The 15,939-nt window shown below is 56.3% G+C and overlaps 3 protein-coding genes across 3 annotated transcripts; 1 reads left to right on the top strand and 2 right to left on the bottom strand.

The window, feature by feature from the left end:
- Window positions 1–1,340: 1,340 nt before the first annotated feature.
- ENH_00063420 (hypothetical protein, conserved) lies at window positions 1,341–2,249 on the bottom strand (the record flags this gene model as incomplete). The annotated part of the gene is made up of 1 exon (XM_013582092.1): window positions 1,341–2,249. The coding sequence occupies one exon, from the start codon at window positions 2,247–2,249 to the stop codon at window positions 1,341–1,343; it is 909 nt and encodes a 302-aa protein (XP_013437546.1).
- A 710-nt stretch (window positions 2,250–2,959) lies between these two features.
- On the top strand, window positions 2,960–5,387 carry ENH_00063410 (hypothetical protein, conserved; the record flags this gene model as incomplete). The annotated part of the gene is made up of 4 exons (XM_013582091.1): window positions 2,960–3,232; window positions 4,357–4,442; window positions 4,808–4,979; window positions 5,193–5,387. 4 exons carry the CDS (start codon window positions 2,960–2,962, stop codon window positions 5,385–5,387), a joined length of 726 nt encoding a protein of 241 aa, XP_013437545.1.
- A 927-nt stretch (window positions 5,388–6,314) lies between these two features.
- Window positions 6,315–15,510, bottom strand: ENH_00063400 (Chromosome III, complete sequence, related; the record flags this gene model as incomplete). The annotated part of the gene is made up of 14 exons (XM_013582090.1): window positions 6,315–6,489; window positions 6,640–6,809; window positions 7,609–7,884; window positions 8,025–8,397; window positions 8,486–8,756; window positions 9,474–9,570; window positions 9,834–9,904; window positions 10,335–11,383; window positions 11,790–11,930; window positions 12,338–12,518; window positions 13,000–13,265; window positions 13,882–14,013; window positions 14,387–14,423; window positions 14,550–15,510. 14 exons carry the CDS (start codon window positions 15,508–15,510, stop codon window positions 6,315–6,317), a joined length of 4,200 nt encoding a protein of 1,399 aa, XP_013437544.1.
- Between the last annotated feature and the right edge of the window lie 429 nt (window positions 15,511–15,939).

Genomic DNA, 15,939 nt, shown 5'->3' with positions numbered 1-15,939 from the left:
CTGCTGCTGCTGTTGCTGCTGCTGCTGCTGTTGCTGCTGGTTTGCGGCGTTGAAGACTGAATGTGAGGGAAATCGCGGCCTCTCAGCAGCTGCGCGAGCAGCAGCTAGACTGCAGCAGCAGCAGCAGCAGCAGCAGCAGCAGCAGAGTTTGCTTTTGCTTCTGTTTCTCTGCTGCTGCTCAGAGACAGCCGTTTGCTGCAGCTGCAGCAGTGGGTCTTGCGCGCTGCGGGAAACCCAGCGGTGGGTCTCATAGCACTTATTAAAAAATAAAAATGAAAAATAAAAATAAAATAAAATAAAATAAAATAAATAAAATAAAATAAAAAATTCATAAAAACAAAATTAAATATAAATAAATAACTCAGCTTGTCCTGCAGGGGGCCCCCATTTAGACCCAGGGGCCCCCCAGGGACTTCAACTGCCCACTGGGGGCCCCAATGAACCTTTTGGGGGGCCCCCCTGGGGGCCCTTTTAGAGGCCCTGGGGGCCCCCTTTAGGGGCCCCTGAAGGGGGCCCCAAAAGGGGGCCCCAAGGGCCCCAAAAGGGGGCCCCAAGGGCCCCAAAAGGGGGCCCCCAGGGCCCCAAAAGGGGGCCCCCAGGGCCCCAAAAGGGGGCCCCCAGGGCCCCAAAAGGGGGCCCCCTTTAGGGGCCCCTAAGGGCCCCCTGAGGAGGCTCCTGAGGGGGCCCCCCTAGGGACCCCACAGGGGCCCCTAAGAACATGGGGGCCCCCTGAGGGGCCCCCAATGTTCTTCTAGCCTTCCCAGGCTGTAAACCCTAAACCCTAAACCCTAAACGCTTTTCTTAGCCTGAAGGCTTCGAAGATTTCTCTGCAGCAAAAGAGGCCTCAGCAGCCAGTGGTTTTTATCCTATAAGCCCCAAACCCTAAACCCTAGCAACAGAAGCAACTCTCACCTCCAACTGTCCAAACCCTAAACCCTAAACCCTAAACCCTAAACCCTCGAGGTCTGGGCGTGGAAACTCTTTGGCTTTTCACAGTTCTGCGTTTCGAAAAAACCGCAACTCCCTTTTTCGGCGCCGTACCGGCAGCAGCAGCAGCAGCAGCAGCAGCAGCAGCGGCTGCAGCAGCAGCAGCAGCTGCAAACACAAAGGGGTGCATGAGGCAGCAAAGCAGAATGGCTGTGGCTGAGGGGCCCCCCACATAAGCCAGCAGCCCTTTGGGGGCCCCCAGTTGGATAAAAGCGTGGGGTGTACGTACACCCGAGTCGCGGGGTGGGAAGCGAAAGCCCCGGGGAAATAAAAAGGGGAAAAAGCCCCTGAGGGCCCCAAACCCCAAACCCCAAACCCTAAACCCTAAACCCTAAACCCTAAACCCTAAACCCTCAGAGGACGTCTTTCCAGAGTTTGCTGACGTCGACCATTTCGCCAGTAACGACGGCAATGACCCAGAGGCCCTCGGCCCTGGGCGGGAGCGTGTGGAGCCCGCTGAGCTGCTGCTGCTGCTGCTGCTGCTGCTGCTGCTGCTGCTGCTGCTGCAGCGGCGGCTGCTGCTGCAGCGGCTGCTGCTGCTGCTGCGGGGCGAAGCAGCCCTTGAGGGCCGGCGGGGCGGGCCCCAGCAGCGTGGCGCGGATGGTGCATGCAGAGGGACTTGCTGCAGCAACGCATGCATCCAGCAGCACAGTGCTGCCAGCAGCAAAAGGCCTCAAGTACTTCACAAAAAGGGCTTTTGTTGCTGCTTTTGGCAGCAGCAAATGACTCAAAAGCCCCAAAGAGTTGTCAGCTAGTGCTGCAGTAAAGCCCCCATGGACTACCCCCCTGTGGCCGCAGAGGGCGGGGCCTGCGGTGCAGACCACCAGCAGGTGCTGCTTGCATGCAGACACGAACTGCAGCAGCAGCTCCACGCCGCCCCGCTGCAGCAGCAGGTCGTGCAGCAGGTGCCGGCACTTGCTGCTGCTGCTGCTGCTGCTGCTGGCTGCTGCTGCGGCGGTGGACTCCGCGGACGCGCACGGCCGCAGCAGCGGGCCCAGCCCTGCGGGGGAGCCGCCCGTCGCGCCCGAGCGCGCCGCGTCGCCCGCTGCTGCTGCTGCTGCTGCTGCTGCTGCTGCTGCTGCTGCTGCGTCCGAAACGCGAGTCCGCCCGTGCTCCGGGTCCTCAGCTGGCAACGGAATGTACAAATAAGGACCTTCAGCTCGAAAATAAGGCCAAGTCCACTCGGGGAGGCCCAGGGCGTCGGGGTGTACAGACACCCCGTCGGAGTCTTGGATCTGCGGCGGCTCCGCGGCGGCGCTCATTTTGCTGCTCTTCTTCTCCAAACTGCTGCCAACTCTTCGCAATTCAAAAACTTCAGCAAATGCGAGCATTCAAGTGCAAAAAAACCCCGACAGCAGCGCGCAAGACAGCAGCATGCAGCAGCAGCAGCAGCAGCAGCAGCAGCGGCGGTGGCGGAGGGCCGCTGCTGCGCGCCGGGGCTGCTGCTGCAGCTCCTGCTGCGCCTCCGCTGCAGCTTTTCCGCTCTTTGCTCTTTTGCTGCTTCTTAAACAATTAATTGCTGCTTCTAAAGCAGCTTTTGCTCTCTTATAACTCCTTTTTGCTGCCAACTCCTCCGCGGCGGCCCCGCCGCCGCCCGCTGCAGCTGGTGACCTCCAAATTCTCACGAAAGTCAAACACAGAGAAGAGCCAGAGTCCTTCCACATGCAACTGCAGCAGCAGCAGCTGCAGCAGCAGCAGACGCAGCGACACGGGCAGAAGCAGCAGCAGCAGCAGCAGCAGCAGCAGCAGAGGCAGCGGCAGCGGCGAAGCCAGCAGCGCCAGCAGCAACGGCCATAACTAGTGGGGCTACAGCTGCGGTCACCTGCAGCAGCAGCAGCAGCTGCTGCTGCTGCAGCCAGGAGGCCTGCGTCAGCAGCAGGCGCTGCTGCTGCTGCCGCTGCTTCTACCGCGTCGGCCACTGCTGCTGCTGCTGCTGCTGCAGCAGCAGCAGCAGCAGCAAGTCTAGGCGAAAATGGATACTCCTTCAACAGACAGAGAAAGCACTGCTGTGGGGTTCACCCCCAACACCCCGATAACCCCTGAAGTGGCAGCAGCAGCAGCAGCAGCAGCAGCAGCAGGAGCTTCGCGGGGCTCCCCCTTTGTGCCCTCTCCCTACGCTCGCCAGCAGCAGCAGCAGCAGCAGCAGCAGCAGCAGCAGCGGGGGCTGACCCTCGCAGACATCCGAAGACGCAATTTAGATGAGCAGCAAGCCTTAAGAGATGTGGGGCATTTGCGGCGCTACAGAGTGAGTTTTCTTTTATTTATTTTATTCTTTTAATTATTTATTTAATTGCTTTTTAATGTGATTTGATTTGCTTCTTCAAATCTGCTGCTGCTGCTGCTGCTGCTGCTGCTGCTGGTTTGGAGCTGCTGCTGCTGCTGCGCTGCAGCTGGCTGATGTCTTGCAGTGTATGTACACCCCAAACTGCCCTGAGAATTGACTTGCGGCCTTTTGCTTTTAATATTAAATTACATTTAAATGGGCCCACTCTTGCTGCTGTTGCTGCTGCTGCTGCTGCTGCTGCTGCTGATGCTGCTGCTGCTGCTGCTGCTGCTGCTGGCCAAAGAGCCAGCCGTTTGTGTTCTGAGGTGCACGCACAACCTCTGCTGCTGCGCTGCTGCTGCTGCTGCTGCTGCTGCTGCTGCTGTAGCGCCTGCTGCTGCTTCGCTGCTGCTGCCGCTGCTGCTGCCGCTGCTGCTGCTGCTGCTGCTGCTGCAGTGGCTGCTGCTTCTGCTTCTGCTGCTTGTGAAGTTCTTGAACTACAGCTCTGAAGACAGTCAATTTCAAAAAGTTGGAGAAAAAAAGCTGCAGACTTTTTACTGCAGCTGCTGCGGCGCAAACGCCTTTGTGGCGGAAGTGGGGTTGGAGGAAATGCCGCGGAGAGAGACGGACTCGTCGTTTGTTTTGCGCGTAATTCGATTCATTTCGATTTAATTTTAATTTATTTTAATTTAATTTTAATTTTTTTATTTATTTTGTTTTATTTAATTCATTTATTTCCTTTTTTTGCTGCAAACGCCTCTAAGAGCCGCCCCGCCAGCGCCGCTGCAGCCCGCGGGAGGTGCGCAGACACCCGAAGTGCCCGTCGCGCTGCAGCAGCTGCAGCAGCAGCAGCAGCAGCAGCAGCTGCAGCAGCAGCAGCAGCTGGCTTTTGGCAATTTTTTGAGGCATCTGCAGCAGCAAAGCCACATGAATGCAGAGCTGCACTAAAACACTGCTACTGCTGCTGCTCCCGTTGCTGCTTTTGCTGGTGCTGCTGCTGTTGCTGGCGGCGTCATCCTGCTGCTGCTGCTGCTGTTGCTGCTGCTGTTGTTGGTGGCGACATCATCCTGCTGCTGCTGCTGCTGCTGTTGCTGCTGCTGCTGCAGGCGGGTGAGATCTTCCACAAGTTGTATGTGGTGCCCAGCAAGCGGATAATTCTGCGGCGGCCAACTGGCCTCGAAGTTCAGTACCAGTGAGAAGTGCTTGCTGCAGTTGCTGCTGCTCAATAATCTGCTGCTGCTGCTGCTGCTGCTGCTGCTGCTGTTGCTGTTGCTTGTTTTACCGTTGCTGCTGCTTTTTCCGTAGAAGCTAGAGCCCCCTTCCTTGAGCTGCAGTCTTGCCTTGCTTAGCTGCTGCTGCTCCGCCTACGCGGTTCCGCAGCAGCAGCAGCAGCAGCAGCAGCAGCAGCAGCGCGTGGGGTGTATGTACAGGCTGAAGTGTCGCGACTGTGGGGTGGCAATCGCCTACAGGTCTGTAGACTTTCGAGAAGCAGCAGAATTTGTTTATCTTTATTCAGATGCCCTTTGCACGCAGCAGTCAGATGCTTATGCCTGGCAGGGACAATGAGGCTGCTGCTGCTGCTGCTGCTGCTGCTGCAGCTGCTGCTGCTGCTGCTGTAGCAGCAGCTGCCGTGGCAGGCGCCGCTGCAGCAGTTGCCGCTGTAGCTCGTGCTGCCGCAGCAGCTGCTGCTGGGGCAGTTGCTGCGGCAATGCAGGTGCTGCTGCAGCAGGTGCTGCTGCAGCAGATGCTGCTGCAGCAGATGCTGCTGCAGCAAGTGCTGCTGCAGCAGGTGCTGCAGTGGATGCTCCAGGAGGTGCTGCAGTGAGGGCTGCTGCGGCCGCTACAGCAGGTGGCGCTGCTGCTGCTGCTGCTGCTGCAGATCGTTATTGGAATGCTGGTGCACTTGGCACTGCTAGGGAACGCTTTGCTGCTGCATTAGCAGCAACAGCTGCAGCAGCAGCAGCAGCAGCAGCAGCAGCAGCAGCAACAGCTGCAGCGAACGGCGAGTTCTACGCTGCGTGCAGCTGAAGGTCTTGTACAGCCATTCATGCAGCAGCAGCAGCAGCAGCAGCAGCAGCAGCAGCAGCAATGCTTCTTCGTGTGCTTATGCTTGTCGTTTAGCTTTTTGCAAAACTAGCGAAGGGATTTTTAGTGAATGCGCTTCAAGTTGAGAGCCACGCCCAAGCCCCTGCGCGGGCTCAGAGTCTAAGGGTTTAGGGTTTAGGGTTTAGGGTTTAGGGTTTAGGGTTTAGGGTTTAGGTTCTTAGGGTTTAGGGTTTAGCGGTTTGCTGCGGAAGCATCTGTTTTGAGCAGCAACTTAAGCAAAGGCGCAAATCCTAACCCTCTTTACTCCAAGCAATAAGATACGCATGCAACTCTAGGGTTTAGGGTTTAGGGTTTAGGGTTTAGGGTTTAGGGTTTAGGGTTTAGGGTTTAGGTGGCCAAATGGCCCGCAGGAGGCCTGAGGGTGCCTCGCTGTGGGCCGTAAATTTTACCATTCAAAAGTGAAATTAAATAATTAAAATAATTATTTAAAATAAATAATTTCTTTTGAAATTATAAATATTAAAATAAAATTAATTTATAAGTTTTAGCAGCCTTTGGAGGCTGCTGCTTTGCTGCTGCTAAGGGGCTCTTTAAGAATTCATGGAGCAGCAGCCACAGAGGACTGGTATTGACTTTGCTGCTGCTGCTGCTCGTGCTGCTGCTGCTGCTCGTGCAGCAGCAGAGACAAAGTAGGGGCAGAAGCTGCAGCAAGAGCAGCAGCAGCAGCAGCTAGTGAGGCGGCTGCAGGTGCAGGAGTGCCAGCAGCAGCAGCAGCATAAAAGCGGCAGCAGCTAACTCCCGCAGCAGCTGCAGCACACCAGCAGGAACATGATGACCAGCAACAGCAGCAGCAGCAGCAACAGGAGCAGCAGCAGCAACAGCTGCAGCAGCAGCAGCTGCAGCGCCAAACTATTCCTAAGACCAACAGCAGAAGCAGGCAGCAAGAGCAGCTGCGTGCTGCTGCTGCACCTGATGCCTGCTGCTGCTGCTTGCTGTCGTGGATTGCTGCTACCGCTTGCTATCGCTGCTGCTGCTGTTTGCTGCCGCTGCCTGCTGCTGCTGCAGAAGGCAATAGCAGCAGCAGCAGCAATAGTTGCTGCTGCCGGTATTTGCTACTGCCGCTGCCTGTTGCTGCTCCCGAAGTCAATAGCAGCAGCAGCAATAGTTGCTGCTGCTGCTGTTTGCTGCTGCCCCTGCATCAGCAGCAGCAGCAGCTTGGTGAAGTCCGACGGTGTCTGAAGTTTCAGCAGCTAAGGCGCAGAGAGCAGCAGCAACTTCGAAGCGTTTGGGAAGCAGCAGCAGCAGCTCTTCGCAAGCAGACGCAGCAAGATAAGTAGACGCACTTCAGGGCTTGCTGCTGCTGCTGCTGCTGCTGCTGCTGCTGCTGCTGCTGCTGTTGCTGCTGCTGCTGCTGCAACAGCAGCAGCAGCAGCAGCTGCTGCTGCTGCTGCTGTTGCTGCTGCTGCTGCTGCAGCGCGAGGTATACGAAGCTCTGAAGGCGCGTGAGGACTTGCTAAAAATGTTTGGGTAGCAGCGCAGCAGCAACCAACCTACGAGGCAGCACCAACCGAAACAGCAGCAGCAGCAGCAGCAGCAGCAGCAGCAGCAGCAGCAACAAAAGACAGAAAACTAGCGAGCGGCTTCCAAAGCACAGGAAAGAAGGCAGCACCAAACCGACAGGCCCAAGGAGTGACATTTGCAATTTTTGAAATTCATCTATTAGTAAATGAAATTCCTCTTTTGCTGCTGCTGCTGCTGTTGCTGCTGCTGCTTTTGCTGCTGCTACTGCTGTTGCTGCTGCTGCTGCATGCAGTGCACGCGCAGCATCACGGGGCTAAAGAGTGCATCGCAGCAGCAGCAGTTGCTGCTGCAGCACCTTGTGTAGCAGCAGTAGCAGCAGCGGCTGCAAGCGCAACCACAGCTGCTGCTGCTGCTGCTGCTGCTGCTGCTGCTATTGTAAGATCGTTTGCTGCACCCTTCCCTGAGCTGTGCTGCAGCTGTTGGCGGCTGCTCTAGGGTTTATGGGGAGTGCATTCAGAGAAAGAAGCTCTGCGGGACTGAGCCTGCTGCTGCTGCTGCTGCTGCTGCTGCGGTGTACATACACTGCAGACTACGGCGAACACGGAGCAGCGCATTTAGGCATCCGCTGAGGGGCAGAGGCTGTCCATCTTTTCTTTTTTTTGTTGTTTACATTGAATTTTAAATTATGTTTATTTGTATATTTATATTTATATTTAGAAGCGATGTTTTCGGGTGTATGCATGCGCGGCAGCAGCTTGTTCTGCGGTGTCTGTACACCTGCTGGGGTGTACGCTGAGGTCTTGAGGTGTATCCGGAGCTCCAGGTGAATTTCTTTGACTTTCCTTCAAGTGTCTTTGTGGCTTCTTTGGTTGTTTGTGCTGCTGCTGCTGCTGCCGCTGCTGCTGCTGGAGCTGCTGCTGCTGCTGTTCGAGCTGCTGCTGCTGCTGCTGCTGCTGTTGCTGCTGCTGCTGTTGCTGCTGCTGCTGCTGCTGCTGCTGCCCTCCATGCGGACCACCACCCTTTGAGCCACTGCGCCGCGGCACAAGGGGCAGTGAACTAAGCTGCTGCTGCAGCAAAGACAAAAGTAGAAGTGGCAGCAAGGCAGCAGCAGCACTTCTCTTTGTCTGTCAGCACAAAGAAGGCAAGTTAGCTGCGCCTCGGCCTCGCGCAGCTTTTGCTCCTGCTGCTGCTGCTGCTCCCGCAGCACCCGGCACTCTGCGCTCAGTTGCTGCTGCTGCTGCTGCTGCTGCCGCAGCACCGCAGCCTCCTCCTGCAGCAGCAGCAGCCGCAGCACCAGCTCGCGCCGCTGCAGCAGCATATAAAACCGAACTCCTCCCAGAAGCTGCAGCCGAGGATGCACAGCTAGAGACACCAACCGCCGCTGCCACTTGCTGCCGCTGCTGCTGCTGCTGCTGCTGCGAGTGCGTTTGCTGCTGCTGCGGTCGTCCTCGCTGCTGCTGCTGCTGCTGCTGCTGCTGTGGGGCGCCTTCGGGTGTACGTACAGCCCAGGCTGGGGGGGGCACTGCAGCAGCCGCTGCAGCGCCTTCTCTTGTCTTTCGAGGAAGACAGTGGCGAATTTGCTGCGGGAAAAACAAGCAGCAGCAGCAGCAGCAGCAGCAGCAGCAGCAGTGAGAAGCAGCAAGCAGCAAAAACAAAGTCTTCACTCACCTTGGAGGCAGCAACTTCAAATCAAAGAGAGTCTGCGGCTGCGGCGGCTCCTCCAGCCTTTCCAAAGACACGGGGCAGCAAAGGCGGAAGTTGGGGTAGGGGGGAGCAGCAGCTGCGCAGCAACGCAGACACACCTGCTGCTGCTGCTGCTGCTGCTGCTGCTGCTGCTGGGAAGGAGCGGGAGGCACGCTGCTGCTGTGCAGCAGCAGCGGCAGCGGCAGCGCACAAGCCGCTGCAGCAGCAGATAAGTATGAAGCTTCTGCTGCTGCTGCTGCGAAGCAAAAGGAGGCAGAGGCGCTGCTGCAGCAGCAGCAGCAGCGCACAACCTGCTGCAGTAGCTGCAAAGCACTGGGCTGCTGCTGCTGCAATAGCAGACAGCTGTGTTGCTGCTGCAGGAGCAAGTAGAAGGGAGCTACTGTGCTGCTGCTGCAGCAACAAACTAAAATGAGACAACTGTGCTGCTGCTGCTGCTGCTGCAGTAAACCGAAAGGAAGCTGCTGCGCTGCTGCAGCTGCTGCTGCAGCAATGCAGCACTGAGGCTGCTTGCTGCAGCTAAACAAGCAGCGGATGCACAAATTGCTCTGCTGGCTGCCATCAAAGTAAACAAATAAAACAAAATAAAATTAATTAATTAGTTAATTAATTAATTAAAATAAATAAATAAAAAAATAAATAAATAAATAGATAAATAAATGAATAAAGTCCTCTTGTCTGCTTCAGCACTTAGCTAGCCAACGCAGTCTGGTAAAAGACAGCGAAGAAAAAGGTAAAAGAAATAAAAAAATTAAATAAAAATAAATAAAAATAAAAATAAATAAATAAATAATAAAAGAATAAAAAGATAATAAATAAAAGTAATGAAACAAAGAAGAGGGAAAAGCGGCTGCTTTCCAGCCCCAAGAAGAACGACAAAAGCTAAACCCTAAACCCTAAACCCTAAACCCTAAACCCTAAACCCTAAACCCTAAACCCTAAACCCCTATCTTACCCTCGCCATCTCGACATAAAGACAGCTGCCACGCAGCCCAAGAGTCCGCAGGGACAGCAACGCAGCGCCTCACGTCTTTGCTGCTGACGCGCACAGGCTGCATCAGCAGCAGCAACAGCAGCAGCAGCAGCAGCAGCAGCAACAGCAGCAGCAGCAGCAGCAGCAGCAGCAGCAATATCAGCAGCCAGATGAAACAGCTAAGTCTTAGTACGCAGAGCGCAAATAAGAGATTGCATGCATCAGCATTACTAAGGGTAAAAACAATAAAATAAAATAAATAAAATAAAAATAAAATAAAATAAAATAAAATAAAATAAATGCAAACAGCAGCAGCAAAATAAATAAAGTTTGGAGACCCACCTCGAAGCCCCAGTTGTAAATACAGGCCACTTCGTATAAGGGCTCTTCTGGGAATACCCGCTTCACCATGCCTGCAAGCAGCAGCAGCAGCAGCAGCAGCAGCAGCAGCAGCAGTAGAGATACAGCAGCAGCAGCAGCAGCAGCAGCAGCAGCAGGACAGGTACAGCAACAGCAGCAGCAGCGACGACGAGGATACAGCAGCGCCAGCAGCGCAAGGAAGAGCAGCACACAGCCAGCGAAGGCAGCAGCAACTGCGGCAGCTGCAGCAGCATTGATATGAAGAGCAGCAGCAAAAGTAGCAGCAGCAGCAGCAGCAGCAGCAGCTGCTGCTGCTGCTGCAGCTCACAGGCATCAACTGGCTTTCGCTGAAAAGCCGCAGCCACAAGTCACCGCGACAAATGAAAAAAGACCAAACAAGGTGTGGGGCCACTAAACCCTAAACCCTAAACCCTAAACCCTAAACCCTAAACCCTAAACCCTAAACCCTAAACCCTAGCCCACCGACGTAGTCACTAGGGTCAGTGCCCTTGTGCTCTTCTGGGTCTCTGTATTCACAAAGCTCTCCTGGCAGCAGCACATTGCCTGCAATCTCTAGGGGAATGGGGACAGCTTCGAGTCCTGCTGCTGCTGCTGCTGCTGCTGCTGCTGCTGCTGAGCTGGAGGCGGGGGGGCGCTGGCGGTGTCCCCTGCTGCTGCTGTTGCTGCTGCCGCTGCTGCTGCTGCTGCTGCTGCTGCGGGAAATGTTCACCGGCACGAAGGAGCGAAAACGCCTTTCAAAAATCGAAGGCTGTGCTGCTGCTGCTGCTTCTATTTGCTGCTGCTGCAGCGGGAGGCCCTCCGAGTACCCGGGGGAGCTGGGGTTGCCGCAGCGGCAGCAGCAGCTGCTGCTGCGCCTTGCTGCTGCTCCAGCTGCTGCTGCTGCTGCTGCTGCTCCTTCTGCCGAGCCAGACTCCGCAGAGGAAGCCTTTGATTCCTCTGAGAGGCGCCGACTTGTCTTGCTTAGCTGAGTCTGCTGCTGCCGCTGCTGCTGCTGCTGCTGCTGCTGCTGCTGCTGCTGCTCGCTGTCAGACTCTGTCTCTCTAAAATCCACTTTCACTGCTGGCACTCCTCGCAGGCTTCTCCGCGGGGCCCCTGAGTCTGTCTTGTTTGCTGCAGCAGATGCGCTTTTGCTGCTGCTGCCGCCAGCCGCATCCTGTTGCTGTTGCTGCTGCTGCTGCTGCTGCTGCTGCTGCTGCTGCTGCTGCTGCCGCCGTTTGAGAGCTGTCTTCGCTTTCATTGCAGGGGTTTGTCTAGGCGCTTTTTCCTTCTCCCTCACTGCTGGCAGGCTCTCCGTGCTGTCCTGCTGCTGCTGCTGCTGTTCCTGTTGCTGCTGCTGCTGCTGTTCCTGCTGCTGCTGCTGCTGCTGCTGCTGCGCCCAGCCCCCCCCGTAGGCAAAAGGGTGCATTGGCTGCAGAGCGGCCAAATGCAAAAAGTCCTCTTCGCCGTTGTCGTAGAGGACGCGCAGCACGAGAGAAGAGGGGTCTTGATGCAGCACGAGGCACGGCCAAAACCTGCAGCAGCAGCAGCAGCAGCAGCAGCAGCAGCAGCAGGAGCAGCAGAGGGCTGCAGCAGCAGCAGGAGGTGGTAGCAAGTGCAGTTTTAGCAGCAGCAGCAGCAGCAACGAGGACAGAAGACTGCTAGACACAGAGTACCTTTGTTCGGCGATGCACAGCGGCCCAACAACTGCAACTTCAGCAGCAGCAGCAGCAGCAGCAGCAGCAGCAGCAGAGGGCTGCAGCAGCAGCAGGAGGTGGTAGCAAGTGCAGTTTTAGCAGCAGCAGCAGCAGCAACGAGGACAGAAGACTGCTAGACACAGACTACCTTTGTTCGGCGATGCACAGCGGCCCAGCAACTGCAACTTCAGCAGCAGCAGCAGCAGCAGCAGCAGCAGCAGCAGCAGCAGCAGCAGCAGCAAACCTGCCGCCGAAGTCCGTTTTCATGACATCCGTCGTGGGCTTCCACCAGGCCCTGACTCTCCGCCCCACAAGAGAAGCAGCAAGAGCCCTAAGCCGCAAATACCTTAAGAAGCAATAATTGCGGGTGGTGGAGGGAGCGCCGCTGCAGCAAAGCAGCAGCAGCAGCAGCAGCAGCAGCAGCAGCAGCAGCAGCAGCAGCAGCAAGGGCGACGCAGACAGAGATCGTGCGGTGGAGGTAAAGTTGTGTAGGGCAAACGTACGACTTGGCCATATGCAGCAAAAGCAGCAGCAGCAGCAATAAGAGCAGCAGCAGCAGCAGCATGAAAGGGCAGCAGCTGTGGAGGTAAAGTTGTGTAGGGCAAACGTACGACTTGGCCATATGCAGCAAAAGCAGCAGCAGCAGCAATAAGAGCAGCAGCAGCAGCAGCATGAAAGGGCAGCAGCAGCAAGAGCAGCAGCAGCAGCAGCGGCAGCAGCAGCACCTGTACGGAGACTTTTTTGCTGCTGTTTGTGCACAGCAGCAGCAGCAGTATGCACAGCTTGAGTTACCTTTGGACTGCTTCGTGTCTTGCTGCTGCTGCTGCTGCTGCTGCTGCTCTGCTTTTCGAGGGCGACAGCAAATGTGCGGGGCCCCTGAGGCCTGCTGAGGCGCTGCTGCAGGGAATTTGCTGCGGCTTAACAGCCATGAAGCACGCGGGAGGAATAGAGGAGTGCATTGCCAAGTCAAAGCCTGCAGCAGCAGCAGCAGCAGCAGCAGCAGCAGCAGCAGCAGCAGCGGCGGCAGCAGCAGCAAGTTCGAGCGTGGGGAGGCGGCTACAGGGCCAGCAGCAGCAGCAGCAGCAGCAGCACGTGCACCATCAGCAGCAGTAGCGTCACCAGCAGCAGCAGCAAAACCTCAGGCCAGAGCGCAATCGGCAGCAGCATTATCACCAGCAGCAGCGGCGCCAGCAGCAGCAGCAGCACCATAAAGGCCACCATCGGCAGCAGCAGCATAACCAGCAGCAGCTGCTCCATCATCACCAGCAGCAGCAACAGCAGCATCAGCAGCATAACCAGAAGCAGCAACAGCAGCAGCATCAACAGCATAACCAGCAGCAGCAGCAGCACCATCAGCAGCAAAACCAGCAGCAGCAGCAGCACCATCAGCAGCAAAACCAGCAGCAGCAGCACCACCATCAGCAGCAAAACCAGCAGCAGCAGCGCAGCAGCACCATCAGCGGCAAAACCAGCAGCAGCAGCAGCACCATCAGCAGCAAAACCAGCAGCAGCAACAGCAAAACCAGCAGCAGCAGCAGCAGCAGCAGCAGCAGCAGCACCTTCGAACCAGACGAGAGAAGACCTGCAAGCTGCTGCTTCCAAAGCCTCCACAATTTGAATTCTGCAGTCAACTGAAAGAGAAGCATTTTGCATGCGGAGGCAGCGGAGGCGGCCGCAGCGCAGCAGCAGCAGCAGCGCAGCAACTGCGTCCAGGTCTATCCTGCAGCACACAAGCAGCAGCAGCAGCAGCAGCAGCAGCAGCAGCAGCAGCAGCAGCAGCAGCAGCAGGGTGGGTTCTTCACTTCCAGGCCACCCAAGACTCCAGCAGCTTGTGCTGCTTCTCTCACAAATATAAAATATAAAAATAAAATAATAAAATAAAATATTAAAATAAAATAATATAATAATATAAAATAAAAGTTAAATAAATAAATAAATAAATAAATAAATAAATAAATAAATGTAAATAAATACTCAAATGCACAAATTGCTGCTGCGCGGGCTTTCCCTTGTGGGCAAACAGCTGGGACTTACAGCAGCAGCAAAAGACTTCCAACGAATTTATTTAATTAAATATAATTAAATTAAATTAAATTAAATTAAATTAAATTAAATTAAATTAAATTAAACTAAATAATTAAATTAAATCAATTTAATTTATTTACATTTATGTTCATTTGCAAAGTTAAAGAAAAACGACAGGCACACACTGCGTGGACGCAGCTGCTGCAGCGCCGTAGCTGCCAAAGGCGCAAGCGCCCCCGCTGCTGCTGCTGCTGCAGCAGCAGCAGCAGCAGCAGCTGCTGCTGCTGCTGCTGCTGCTGCTGTGGACCCACGTGTTTTCAGATATGTTAAGAGCCCGCAGGGTGGGGGGCAGCGCCTGCAGCAGCAAAGCCAAAGAGCTGCTGGGCAGCCGGCAGCGAAGAGAAACGCTGCAGAGGCTGGGGCCCTGCTGCTGCAGCACTAGCCTGCAGCAGCAGCAGCAGCAGCAGCAGCACAAGCAGCAGCAGCAGCAGCAGGCGCACTAGACTGCTAGACACACAGGGACGGCCAACTGTAGTTGTGACACCGCAAGGGACTGCAGCAGGAGCAGCAGCAAAGGCAGAGAGCAGCAGCAGCAGCAGCGCCAAAGACAGGGAGCAGCAGCAGCAGCCGTAGCTGCACCAGCAGCAGCAGCAGGATGTGCAGCAGCAGCTGCTTACTGCAGCAGCTCGAGAACATCCGGTGTCCACTCGATGCCCACAAGGTCCAGCTGGAGGTGTCTCAGGACGGGGAAGCTTTGCTGCTGCTGCTGCTGCTGCTGCTGCTGCTGCAGCTGGTGCAGCTGCTAGAGAAACTTACTTCTGTAGCGGATGCGGTGTCCGAACATTGGACTCCCCTGAGGAGCGGCACAGCAGCAGCAGCAGCTGACACTTCAGCAGCAGCAGCAGCAGCAGCAGCAGCAGCAACAGCAGCAGCAGCAGCAGAAAGAAAGGCAGGAGCACAAATCGGGGGGAAGCCGCACCTCTGTTAGTTCTTGGCGAAGGTGTGCATACACTCGAAGACTTGGCAGCAACTGCAGCAGCTGCAGCAGGTGCAGCAGCAGCTGCAGCAGCAGGCGCAGCAACAGGTGCAGCAGCAGCAGCAGGTGCAGCAACTGCAGCAGCTGCTGGAGATCGTGCTGCTCGCTTCTTCTCGCGTTTGCATGAAGATCCACAGCTGCCTGTAGCATCTTTTGCTGCTGCAGCAGCAGCAGCAGCAGCAGAATCAGCAGCAGCGGGAGACCTGCCCTTAGCAGCAGCAGCAGCAGCATGGCGCATTTCTGCTGCAGCAGGAGGGCCCCCGCGGCGTCTCTTTTGAAGCGGCGGCCTTCGTAGCTGTCGCATGCTGCTGCTGCTGCTGCTGCCTCTGCTGCTCCTGCTGCTGCTGCTGCTGCTGCGCCTGCTGCCCCTGTGGGCAGCAGCAGGAGCAGCAGCAGCAGATGCAGCAACAGCAGCACGAGCAGCAGCACTCGAGTCTTCATCAGCAGCAGGCTCGGTAGATCTTTCAGCAGCACGGGGGCGGCCAGTGTGTCTGCTGCTGCTGCTGTTGCCGCTGCTGTTGCTGCTGCTGCGGATGGTTTTCACCGCCCGAATGCTGCTGCTGCTGCTGCAGCCTCTGCCGCTGCTCCTGGTTGTGAGGGCAGCAGCAGCAGCAGCAGCAGCAAGTTTAGCTGCTGCTCTGCTGCAGCGCTTTCTGGAGGCTCGCATCAGGATGCTCCTGCTGCTGCTGCTGCTGCTGCTGCTGCAGCCATTCCTGCTGCGGCTCCTGCTGCATGCCTGGCCACTTCCGCGGCCCAGGCCGCTGCCCCGCAAGCTGCTGCTGCTGCTGCTGCTGCTGCTGCTGCTGCACCTGCGGCTGCTGCTGCGAAAGCCTCCAAGGTGCTGCAGTGTCTTTTGCTTCGTGGGATTATTTGAGACGAGAGAGCGAAGGTGGCTGTACGGCATTGTTGCTGCTGCTGCTGCAGCAGCAGCCGTTGCTGCTGCTGCTGCTGCAGCTGCTGCTGCTGTAACTGCTGCTGCTGTCTATTAGGGTCGAGCTGCCCTTCTCCAGTCCCAGCAGCTTGACAGTGGGGTGTCTGCTGCAGCTGCTGCTGCTGTTGCTGCAGCAGCTGCTGCTGCTGCTGCTGCAGGCTGTTCACTGTCTGTGCTGCTGCTGCTTGGACAGTCTTGCAGCCCCTCTAAGGGTGGTCTCCTTTGATCGCAAGCCGCCGCCCCAAACCCTAAACCCTAAACCCTAAACCCTAAACCCTAGTCCCGAAAACCCCAGGCCTTCCGGGGCTGCTCCGAAGGCGCTTCCTAAGAAGCACTTCTGAGCCCCTGAAAGCCGCCAGGCGCGGGGGTTTAGGGTTTAGGGTTTAGGGTTTAGGGTTTAGG

The sequence above is a fragment of the Eimeria necatrix genome, genomic scaffold (assembly GCF_000499385.1).
Source record: "Eimeria necatrix Houghton genomic scaffold, Enh_scaff56, whole genome shotgun sequence".
Taxonomy (NCBI): domain Eukaryota; phylum Apicomplexa; class Conoidasida; order Eucoccidiorida; family Eimeriidae; genus Eimeria; species Eimeria necatrix.
Note: the sequence above shows the minus strand (reverse complement) of the source record. Positions and strands in the feature narration are given on the sequence as shown.